The 12,415-nt window shown below is 42.3% G+C and overlaps 1 protein-coding gene across 3 annotated transcripts in view; it reads left to right on the top strand.

Annotated features, from left to right (window-relative positions):
* Positions 1 to 95: 95 nt before the first annotated feature.
* GOPC (golgi associated PDZ and coiled-coil motif containing) overlaps positions 96 to 12,415 on the top strand; it is a 29,710-nt gene continuing 17,390 nt past the window's right edge. For 2 of the 3 annotated variants that reach the window (XM_070417547.1, XM_070417546.1), the window contains exons 1-2: positions 96 to 586; positions 12,180 to 12,344. In XM_070417547.1, coding sequence (XP_070273648.1) covers positions 299 to 586; positions 12,180 to 12,344 — 453 coding nt within the window. In that variant the 5' untranslated portion in view covers positions 96 to 298. The remainder of the gene's footprint in view (positions 587 to 12,179; positions 12,345 to 12,415) is intronic. The other variant, XM_070417548.1, reaches the window with a different exon arrangement.

Below are 12,415 nucleotides of genomic sequence, written 5' to 3'. Positions count from 1 at the left end.
GGAGGCTTTTCATAGGCCACGGTCAACCCTAGTCCCGCCCACGTCGCCCGGCCGGCGGCGTCTGCCGACGCATGCGCAGCCCGGGCTGGCGGGGACGTGGGACGGCGCATTCTTCCGTGTGCCACCGCCGCTGCCCCAGCCTCTCGCTTCTGCCACTCGGGGCTGCGTGGCCGGCGTTAGCCCCGCGAGGGGACGGGCGGAGCGTGCGCGCGCGGGGTCCCCACGGCCCCAGCAGTTCCTCTCGCGCGCGGTGGGCGGCTGGGGTCAGCAGCAGTCGGGGGAGGCCCTCGGCGGCGCCATGTCGGCGGGCGGACCGTGCCCGGCTGGAGCCGGAGGGGGACCCGGGGGCGCCTCTTGCGCCGTGGGAGTCTCTCCCGGCGGGGTGTCCATGTTCCGGTGGCTGGAGGTGCTGGAGAAGGAGTTCGACAAGGCTTTCGTGGATGTGGATCTGCTCCTGGGGGAGATCGATCCGGACCAGGCGGACATCACTTACGAGGGGCGACAGAAGATGACCAGCCTGAGCTCCTGCTTTGCGCAGCTCTGCCACAAAGTCCAGACTGTGTCCCAAATCAACCACAAGCTGGAGGTGAGCTTTGGGCGCTGGGGAGGTGGCATTCAGCCCCAGTCCTCACTCAGGCCTCCGTGAAACGACTAGGAGACTGCCCGCTGGGTCCCTGGGCCTCCAGTGCCAGGGGGAGTGTGTGTGTGTGTGTGTGTGTGTGTGTGTGTGTGAAGGAAAGGAGCGAGGTGAGGCTGGAATGGAAAAAGGGGTGTCGATGCACGTGTGGGTCTCCCGGTGCCATCACCCACCTCCCTACCCTGTGAGGAGGACCTGATTCCACCAGTCTTCTTGTTCACACTGCATTCACCTGAGACGGAAGCTTAAGGATTGTCTGCCATTAGAATACCCTCGCCCACCTTTTAACGTTTGAGTTTTTACATCTACCTACATGTTGATAAGCTCGGTTTGTGTATCACCAGACAGACACAGTCCTGGTGTTTTTGTTGTTGTTATTGTTTTTTAACAGTTTCAGATCATTGTCTGTTGTTGCACACAGACATACTATCTCCTGCATGCATGAACTATTTAGGGGAATTTGATCAAAGCTCTTAGGAAAATTTAGTGGGATAAGCACGATAGTATCAGTGTCCTTCTCTGTTTACAGTCCTAAGTCTCTTATGTATATTGATTAATTCTCACAACAGCCCCGCGGGACAGGCTTAGTGTTGTGATTCCCATTTTACAGGGATTAAGTAAGTGGCTGGATCAATAGCTAGAAGGGAGAGCGTGACATTCAAGGGAGGTTTGTTTTCATTTTGCTTTTAAATGAAAAGACGAACATATTTATAAGCCAATGAGAACCATATAGTTCCGGGGAAAGGTGGGTATTCTAGAGAAAAAGAGGTATAATTGGTATTAGTAAGGTCCCTGAATGAAGATGAGATCCTAAATACATGTAGACTGAATGGTCTTGTCTTGAAACGTTAGCTATTATGTGTGGAGAGAAAGGAGAGATGGTAAGAGCAGAAGGTGGGAGGTTGAGGGGTTTTTTGTCTGGTGGTTTCTTTAGTCTCTGTAAAGTCGGAGCCCAGGACAACTCCTAAAAGTGGGTGAAAGTGAGAGCTTGAGGGGAGTGAAAAGATTTGAAATAGTTGAGATTTCGAAGAGTGGGAGAGCCAGGTGGTCAGAGGAATAGGCGGCCTGCCCGGCAATGTTGAGGACTTAATTTGGCTATAGCGTCTCACTCATTGTACAACCAGTCTGCCTTGCTGTGTGACTCTCCAGCAAGACTCACTTGTTTAGTAACAGGCGCAGTAACGAGAGTAAATAATTGAGTCCATCCAGTGCTGTAGCAAGAAGTTTGCTATATAGACAAGATTGTTACTGAAATGAAAATGGAATGGGAATGGACTCTTATTACCCAAGAGAAAACATACGATTCGCTTGAGTCCCAGGGGGTATTGAAAAAACACTGTCGAAGAATCCCAAACAGCGCAACCGCGCTTTCTCTAAATGAGTACGAAAAGACCCAAACAGCGTGATAGCGCTTGTTTTATTTTATGTCGAGAAATACAAGCAGCGTGATCACATGCTTGGGACTCAAACGGTTAAAGAAGTGGAAACAGGATTTGATAATTAACGTAGATGCAGAGGATGAGGAAGAGGAAGGATTAGGGATGACACCACGTTTCCCGTTTGGGAAACGTATTGGTTGATGCCTATAGTGGGTTCAGTATTGTCTCCCCAAATTTATGTCCACCTGGGACCTCAGAATGTGTCCTCCTTTGGAAATGGGGTCTTTGCAGATGTAACTGATATAAATGTGGAGATGAGATCATAGCAGATTAGGATGGGCCCTAAATTCAAAGAAAGTGCCCTGATAAGAGACACTCAGAGACATAAAGAGACACAGGGGGAAAGGCTCTGTGACGATGGAGTCAGAGTTTGGAGTGATAGGTCTACGAGCCAAGAAATGCCAGTGATTGCCGGCAACCACGAAAAGCTTGGCGGTGGGCACGGGGCAGTTCCTCCTTCAGGGTCTCCAGAGGAAACCAGCCCTGCCAGCACCTTGATTTGGGGCTTCTGGCATCCTGAACTGTGAGAGAATAAATTTTTGTTCATTTAAGCCACCAAGTTTGTGGGTTTTTGTTATGACAGCTCTAGGAGACTTATGCAATTCACTGAAGTAATGGTATTACATACCATTTACCAGAAGGAGCAGGTCTGGCAGAAAAGATAAGTTGAATTTAGGAGATTGTGCAGGTCCCTATCCTTTCTTGTATATTCCCAACAGTCCCTGTCCCTTCTTGTATATTCCTAACTGTCTTCTAATTGCTTCTTACCCCCTTCAAACCATCTGTTATCAAAATCATTCTAAAATGTTTCCTTTTTAAAAAGGCAACTCTGATTCTATCTCTCTTCTTTTTTACCTCCCATTCCTTCTTGGCTAAAATTCAAACTCTGTAGCATGGTCATCAATGCCCAGTCTGTCTGTCCTTAGTTTTTGTCACCCCTTCTTCGCTACTTTTGCCTCAAACTGGTCTATTGGCAGTTCTGTAAAAAGGCCTTGCTCTTTTGTGGCATTTCTTCTTTGGCATAGGCTCTTGTGTATAATGCCTTCTCTGTCCCCTTTGTCTACAGTGTCAAACACCCACTCATCTTTCAAGATACCACTTACATCACCAACACTGAAGGCTTTTCTCACCCAGCTCTGCCTCTATAGGAAGAGGCTGTCATAGCACCTTGAACTCACTTTGTTAGATTTGTTACCTGTGCACACTGTAATTAGTGCTTACTACATCTCTAGTTCTAGAAGGTAAGCTCTTTGAGGATCAGGATCATGTTTAGGTGAAAAACCTGAACTATCAATTGCTTTGTGAAGATGACTTTAAGGGGGTAACATATCTGATTTCTAAGAGCTGTTTGTGTTTTTCGCTATAGTGCTCCCAAACCATATTGAGTAGTGAGTAATTCCTTTGTATATGGTTATTAGGTTAACTTACGTGTAGATTACAGAATTGATGTTTTACCCCTTTTAAAATTAAAATTTGAAACGCACATTAGACACCAACCTTTCTGACCTACCTATATCCCTGTCTCACCTGTTAGGGATCTTCATATCTCAGACCTTCCCTCTTCCCTACTCCATGTATTAGCTGATTCCCATTCAAAACTCAGGTAAACTTTTTCTCCTTTGTGGCTGACCCCCTTCACTTCTTTTTGAATTGGTACATCACACATGCCTCTATAATAGTGCTTACGACGCTCTACATCATAATTGGAAATACATATTTTTAATTCTTTCTACTAGTCAGTGAAAGTCTTAGGGCAGAATCCCTGTCTTACTCAGATCTTTTTGTCTCTAGATCCTGGCACACAGTGTATACTCAATAAGTGTTTATTTGAATGAATAAATTATTTGAAGCACTTCTAGTGTTCTGCCATGAGTCCTCAAAGATTACCAATAATCTTTGGTAAGAGCTGGGATAATGTCTGTCTTGTTGATTCTGTTATCTATAGTTTCTGATAGTGCCTGCTGCATTATTGAATCTGCAGGTTCACTTATTCCCTTGGTATGTAACTTATAAGAATTCTAGAGGCCCGAAGCACAAAATTCATGCAAGAGTAGGCCTTCCCTCAGCTGCCGGCACCAGCTTCTCTCTGGCACCCAGGATCCGGGCTTCTCTTGCAGCCCCGGCTTCATCCAGAAGGATATCCGGTCTAATTAGCATATTTCGCTTTTATTATTATAGATGCCTCGTAAGTTAATATTTCATGGTATTCCGTTTTCAGAAAAATTTGAAACTGTGACTAAAAATAAATGTAAACATCATTATATAAGAATATTGAGTATGGCTTTAGTGTACATGTGACATTTCTAAAATGTTGGGTAGGTTTATTCTTCTCATCCCACCTTCAGTTTGATTGATTATAGAGCAACTTGAGTTATTTAACATCAAAATGGAAACAGAAAACATACTGTTTGGAACTTCATTTTGAGGTAAATATCAAAGTACTTTAAAAAATACATCACAGATTTATCTATGTCTCCATCTCAGATTCCCCAATCCTAGTTCATTCATATTGTCTCTCATATTACACACAGCTGCATTTTTAAAAACATAACATTTTAAAATTATCTACACTAATAAAAGAGAAACATGCAAATTAACTGTCACTCTGCTGTAGCCATGCCCACCAGCCAATCTGGAGCGAGTATGCTCCAACTAAGATGGCGGTTAAGCCTCAGTCAGAGGCCTTAGGCCTGGGCAGGGGCGGAGCCGGCGATGGGAGGGTCTGGGGGGTCCCCTGCCCAGGCCCCGGGGATTGGTGTGAACTACAGAGGAAACACCTTTTCTGACCGCTCATTGGCTAAGCTCCCTGTATGCCACTGGTAATATTCTTAGTAACTTGGGTAATAAGAGTCCAAAAAAGGTGATCTAGGGTTTTTCACCACACTCCTAGAGGAAAAAAACGAAGGTCTGCTGTTGGAGGGCTAAGAAATGTCATATCCTGCCCTAGCCAGTTTGGCTCAGTGGATAATGCCTCGGCCTGCCAACCGCAGGGTCTGGGTTCATTTCTGACCAAGGGCATGTACCTAGGTTGCAGCCTCCTCCCTGGCCGGGGTCCAGGCTCATGCAGGAGGCAACCAATCAAAGTGTTCCTCTCGCTTTGATGTTTCTCTCTGTCTTTCCCTTTCTCTTCCACATTCTCTAAAAATCAATGGAAACATATCCTCAGGTGAGGATAAAAAAAAAATAATAAAGAAAGAAATGTCATATCCTATGAAAGACACATCTTGAAAATGCCTAAAGAAAGTTGTCATTTTTTCATGGTGAAGGGACTGGAGTCCGTGTTGATGAAAACACCTTGGTGGCTGCGGTGACTGGCAGTGACTGCAGCAACGGGGTGATGGGGCTGGTGCCTTCCCCTGATCAGCTCGGTCGCCTTCCACAAAGGGAGGCCAGACTGTGGCTTAGGCCCGCTCCCCAAGGGGAGCAGGGAGCGGGCCTAAGCCGTCAGTAGGACATCCCCTGAGGGCTCCCAGTATGTGAGAGGGGGCAGGCTGGGCTGAGGTGCCTCCTCCTCCCCCCGTGCACGAATTTCGTGCACTGGGCCCCTAGTACTTTGAATAAAATTCAAACTCCTTATTATGGCTGACAAGCTCTGTATGATCTGACCTGGATAAATATCCAGTGACACATTTTACTATTCTTCCCTCTTATTCTATACTACAGCTCCTGGTGGTCAGTGCGCATCATAGCAACTGGTCATTCCTCTGTTCAGTCAATTAGCATATTAGCCTTTTATTATATAGGATGGTCTAATGACATGGGCCTTGTTTCAGAAACTTGTAGGCAACAGTTCTCAAACTTTTTGGTCTCAGGACACCTTTACCTACTAATGTAGGTTATAGTTACAAGTATTGATTGTATTAGAAATTAAAACTGAGAAAACATTAAATATTTATATCAGTAAAACAGCAACAATAAGCCATTACATGTTAATATAAATATCATTTTTAATGAAAAATAAGCATATAGTAAAAAATTAGAAAGAGTAGCATTGTTTCACATTTTTAAAATTAAAAAAAATATTTGGCTTAATAGAACATAGCTGAATTTTCACATCTGCTTCTATATTCAAACAGTTGTGGTATGCGGCTTCAGTATAGTATAGGAAAAAAATTTGACCTCACAGAAGTATGTAGTTGGAAAGGAGAGGAATATTTTCATAGCCTTTTCGGATTTTCTTCTTTGATAGAAAAAGGTAGCTTCTTAAGGTTAGTTACAATGTAGAGTCTGAAACTCTATCCATGAACTTTCCATACACTGTTGCAGTAAAGTACTATGACATTGGTTTGTGTAATCTTTGAATGTACATTTTACCAAGGCATTATTTTAGCATCCTGCATTGGTCATTTTGAAAATATTGGTTCACTGAGTTATGGAGATCTTCCAGATGTTGGCACATCTCATTATGCAATATCAAAAACCACATTTGTTAATATTTTTCTCATCAGAAAAATCTCTAAATGTTCATAATGGATTCAGGTTTTCACTTTTCACAATTCTTTTTTCACTTGAAAGCATAAATTCCTTTCATTGGCAACAAATGCTGTCAGTTGTTTTCCTTGAGATAAACTTATTCTCAAGAATGTGTCTGCTAAGTATATTAATCTTAACACGTTGCAGACAGATCACGAGAATTCTCACTTCATATTACACAATGTTTTACAAAGTATCTATCATACTTTAAAAAGATATTAGATTTTAAGAACATGTAATAAATAACTTCAAAATGCAATGGATATTTAATTTTAAAGTGTGCCTTAACATGTAAGATGTTTTTTGTACTCGATCAGTAGAAACTTATCTGGCCACTGGGTAAAGCTAGCAATAAAACTGCTGGTCTGCAATGTGTTGAGAACCATAATTTGTTCTTCTTTTAGATAAAATAGTGTCCCACAAAAAAAAATTCAGCTTTGCAACTCAAGCAGTTGTATAACTTCCTTTAGATAATGTAGTTTGATATTTAGCAGATATACTTTATGCATACTTCCCATTTCATCACACTGAATATTAAAAAGATTTGTACTCAAGGGTCAAGATTTTTAAAAGTCAATAATTTTTACTGCTTCATCAAAGACAGTCTTAAGTGGACTTTTATTTAACTGCAACTTCATAGTAGTGAAGAGTACAGTGACTACTGGTACAGTCTGGTGCACTGCATGGACTTGTACTAAAATGGTGGCTAAAATTTGATTTATCATTGCTTTTGCACCTTCAGTACATATGTCAACACGGCGAAAAGGGCAATAATGTTTTATTATTCTAAGAATAGTTAGACCTTGTGGGTCTTCTGAAAAGATACCACAGACCTATCAGAACTGGTGCTGTGATAATAACCAAAACACTTCCCAGATGGCTAGCATACACTCCCACCCCACTAATTCTCTTCGTTTACTTTCTGTCATACAGTTTATTACAGTTTGTAATTATATATATTCCTGGCTTTGAAATGTCTTTGAACAAGTTACCTAACCTCTCTGTGCTTCCGTTTCCTTCTCTGTACAATCCTCTGATGTCTCTCAGAGGATTATTGTGAGGACTAAGGCAATTAAAATCTGAATATATTCAAAACAGTGCCTGGCACACATAATGCTGTTATATGTATTCCATTTATTACTGTAGGAGCTGCCTCCCGTACCAGGCTACTCTACACTTTGCAGGGCAGGATCCACATTGGTTTTGTCTACCAGCATAACCCTAGAACCCAGCCCAGTGTTTGGCATATATTTGATGCTTAATAAATTCTTGTTGAATGAATGTGGGCTGGTGTGGGAGACTGAAAGTAAAAATATGTTTGCTTGTCTTGAACTGCAGAACAGTTTGGGGAGAAATAATGACAGATGGAAATAGTGATCGTTATGCTTGGATAGAGAAATGGAAGCAAATAGGTGGAGCTTTCTCACAGAACTTTGATAAGGCAAATGAGCAGATTGTCAAGAGCTGACTTGTAATAAGGAGAAATATGATTTTCTGCCTTGAAGGATGGCAGCGGTTTTCATACTTGACCTTTGAATATATTTTCTGTTTGGTCACATTCTTTGTTTTGGAATAGGACTCATTGGTTTCCTAAAATATTGGATAATAGGAGTAATGTTAACCACCTCAGACATGGAGAAAAGAGAAAATAGAGGAAGATTCTTAAAAGGAGTGGGTTAAATTAGATGAGCCCTAAGACTTCGTTCTGCTATTTTGAAGGAGTAAAAGGAAAGAAAGGGATAAAATGCTTTTATTAGTTACATTATTGCCTTGATTTTTGTCACAGGAGAAAAGGCTGTGTCATACGTTAGTAGGACTTTTAAAAAAATTTATTTTAGAGAGAGAAAGGAAGAGAGAGAGGGAGAGAAACATCGATTGGCTGCCTTCCACACTTGCCCTCACAGGGGATTGAACCACAACCTGGGCATGTGCACATCAAACTCACTCACCTGTACACTTGGGTGTACAGGACGATGCTCCAGCCACCTGAGCTACACCAGCAGGGCATAATATTTACCTCTTTATCAACAGCTTTTTATGATGTGTTTCATTACAGTTAAATTGCTATTGGGATCACCTATTTTCTTTGTAATTATTAAACAAGTTGGAAGCCCTAGCTGGTTTGGCTCGGTGGATAGAGCATCGGCCTGCGGACTGAAGGGCCCCAGGTTCGATTCCAGTCAAGGGCATGTACCTTGGTTGCGGGCACATCCCCAGTAGGGGGTGTGCAGGAGGCAGCTGATCGATGTTTCTCTCTCATTGATGTTTCTAACTCTCTATCTCCCTTCCTCTCTGTAAAAAATCAATAAAATATTTTTTAAAAAAGAAGAAAAGAAATATGGAAGAATGTGTGCTTTTATGTGCATGTGTGTCCGTGTGGGTATCTTCATGTGTGTGCATGTGTATGAGTTCATGTGTGTGTGTGCATGCGCATGTGTGGAGTAGGGTGTGTGTGCATTGTGTGGGGCTGTTTCTTGGAGCTGTGTCTAGTTCTGAGATTTGGTAATGTGCTCTCACGTGGATTGCTTCCTTACCATTTTCTCTATCACTCTCAGAATGACAAAGATGTCAGGAGGTTTGAGTTTTGGCCCATTGGAACAACCCAATCTCTTTGGGCCTCAGTTGCCAATAATTGGCAATGTTATCCATAAGAGTACTAAAGAAATAATAATAATAATAATAAAACTAGCTTATGTTTAGAAAGAAAACAGTACAGTTCTTGTGTATTTTTCAAAGATTATATAGACAGAGGATTAAGGTCTAGCAAAGTGAAATAATAGGAAACTGAATAAAATGTTACTTTGATTTTGGTGCCACAGAGTGGAATCCAGTGGTTGTATTAGAAAGGAATTATCTTGGAAAAGTTTGGATATTTTGACAGATAAGAATGACAGATAATGTATGATGCATATACCTACCATATGGTAAGTAGATGCTTGCTTTGTGGTAGCTTTGAATATTGTTAGTAATACATATGTATTGTAGCTATAGCAACATATTTTTTTCTTATGGTTAATTGCTTAACACTTCCACTGCCTTGCCCTGGGAGAAAGAATTGGGTTCAAAGTGCTATTTTGCCACTGACAGATTGGGTAGCCCTAGAAATAAAGACAGCCTTGATGGGCCTTGGCTTTATTATCTCAATATTAATTGTCATGACCATAGTCTTTATATTCTTTAAGATTTCTTTGAATTCTAAAATTCTGTGACATAAGGAGGGTAACCATTAAGTAAAAATAGGGCACTTTTAAATCTTGACATACTTACCAATGACTAACTTTTCTTAGCAGCTACAGTTCTTATAGACGAGAGGCCGGTGCACGACATTCATACATTGGCGAGGGGCGGGGTAGTTCCTCAGCCTGCCCACGCGGGGTCCTTAGCACTGCCTTGGAGGTGGGAGAGGCTCCTGCCATTGCTGCTGCGCTAACCAGCCATGAGCCCGGCTTCTGGCTGAGCAGCGCTCCCCTGGTGGTCAGTGCGCATCATAGTGACTGGTCGTTTGCCATTTGGTCCATTTGCATATTAGCCTTTATTATATAGGACTAAAGGCCCGATGCATGAAATTCGTGCAAGGGACTTGGCCCTCGCAGCCTGGCTGGCCCTCCCAGCCCTGACTGCCTCGGCTGGCCCTCACAGCCCCTGCTTCGTCCAGAAGGTCATCCACAAGGTCGTTCAGCTATTCAGTCTAATTAGCATATTAGCTCTTTATTATATAGGATAAGAAGAGTTACTTAAATATTACTAAATGTAGAATAAATTCTAAACACTTCCCTTGTTCCCAGAAAATAAAATGGGGCTTTGAATTTTGATTCCTGCCTCCTCTCTTTGCATCTTTTATGTAGTAGGCACTGGTTGGTACAGTTGGGATATCCTATATAATAAAAGACTAATACAGTGGGGCCTTGACTTACAAGTTTAATTTGTTCCGTTACGGAGCTTGTAATTCAAATTACTCTTATGTCAAATCAACAGTGAACGAGTGAGACACGTGATGCTGGGCTGATGTTGTGGCGTTCACTGTGACATTCGCTGTGCCAACTAGCGGTGGGGTATCTGAAGCTGGCTCGTAACCCGAATTTTAGCTTGCAACTCAAAGCAAAAAATCGGCCGAGAGACAGCTCGTATCTTGAAAAACTTGTTAGTTGGGACACTCGTAAGTCAAGGCCCCACTGTACGCAAATCGACCGAACGGCGAACAACCAGTTGCTATGATGTGCACTGACCACCAGGGAGCAGACGCTCAATGCAGGAGCTGCCCCCTGGTAGTCAGTGCACTCCCACAGGGGGAGCACCGCTCAGCCAGAAACTGGGCTCACAGCTGGCGAGTGCAGTGGCAGTAGCAGAAACCTCTCCCACCTCTACGGCAGCGCTAAGGATGTCCGACTACCAGCTTAGGCCTGCTCCCCGTGGGCCTAAGCCATCAGTCAGATATCCCCTGAAGGCTCCTGGACTGCGAGAGGGCAGGCTGGGCTGAGGGACCCCTCGAGTGCACAGATTTCATGCACCGGGCCTCTACTAGAGATATATTCCTCTGGTCTCTGTACTCAGAATTTACCTGAATTGCTTCTAGTCTCTCTCTGCCTCTGCTAGTCTTCTTCCCATTTCTAGATTGTTTAATTGCTTCTATTTTGTCTTTGTTGTCCTTTTCTTTCAAAGCCCTTCTAAACTCTGTCCTCACTAACCTTCTTAAAGCCTTCCTTACTTTGAATGCCTTGGGACCAGACCAATTCTAAATATATCTGTAGCTTGCCGCATTTTTCTTATTTGGTTTGCATGCATATTTATCACCTCCGTTGATAAGAAAGGTTCTCAAGGGAATAAATTATTATAATTTTAAAAGTATTTCCACAAATTTTTTTCTCATTGTGCTGACATAATCTGGGCCCCTAGATACTTTGTAAAATCATGTTGAATAGAAAACTAAGACCTTGCCTTGATTTTAATCTATTGGTTAATGAGGAAGACCAAACACACATAAAGGACATATCCTGTGCACTATTGCAAAGCAATGAATCACTTGTGAAAAATGAAAAACTTCAGATGAAATGGATAAGTGGTTCTGATGAGGTGTTCTGCTGTGTTGTAACAGTTAACTGTAGCTTATAGTTAATTCTGATCTTAAGACCCACTGTAGCCTCAGTAGCTCACACTTCAGCATCTAAAGTACTAGCTAGTGGTTGGGCTGATTTGGGCTAGTGTTCTTCGGGGTGAGGACAAAGCACCACTTACTGGACTCTCCTCTAAGAAACTGTTAGTATTAGTTCACCACTAAAGCACATACTGTCTCTGCAGGATGGTGAACCATCCCATACTGTATATTTTCATAAACCTTGTAGATAAAGGTGAAACAGTGAAAGCCTTAAAGTAAACTAAGTAAAATGAAGTAGCATTCTGTGTTATTAGAAGATACTATTTGTGATACAGTTCTCTTGTCACTCAAATATCTTGCACTATGGATTTTATGTCAGTGTACCTGGATGTTCTATAGCTCAGTCAGATACTGGTCTTCTAGTGTTCATCTATTCATTTCAAAGACAGTCTTTCTATTTCATTCTTAAATAATAATAACTAGAGTCAAAATAAAGAAAATGAAGCATACTTAATGCTTGTTATTATTGCTTTATAAGGCACAGTTGGTGGATCTGAAATCTGAACTGACAGAGACCCAAGCAGAGAAAGTCGTACTGGAGAAAGAAGTACATGATCAGCTTTTACAATTGCACTCTGTTCAGCTTCAGCTTCATGCTAAAACTGGTCAAAGTGTCGACTCTGGTACTATTAAAGCAAAACTGGTAAGTAGTTTATAGGGTAACCTATACTTATATGCATTTTAGAGGATGAAGGGAACAATTTTTAGTGAGGC

This window comes from Myotis yumanensis, unplaced genomic scaffold, assembly GCF_028538775.1.
Source record: "Myotis yumanensis isolate MYYU_CA2020_CCGP unplaced genomic scaffold, mMyoYum1.0.hap1 SCAF_6, whole genome shotgun sequence".
NCBI lineage: Eukaryota > Metazoa > Chordata > Mammalia > Chiroptera > Vespertilionidae > Myotis > Myotis yumanensis.
The sequence above is the reverse complement of the archived record's forward strand: the minus strand, read 5'-3'. Positions and strand labels throughout refer to the sequence as shown.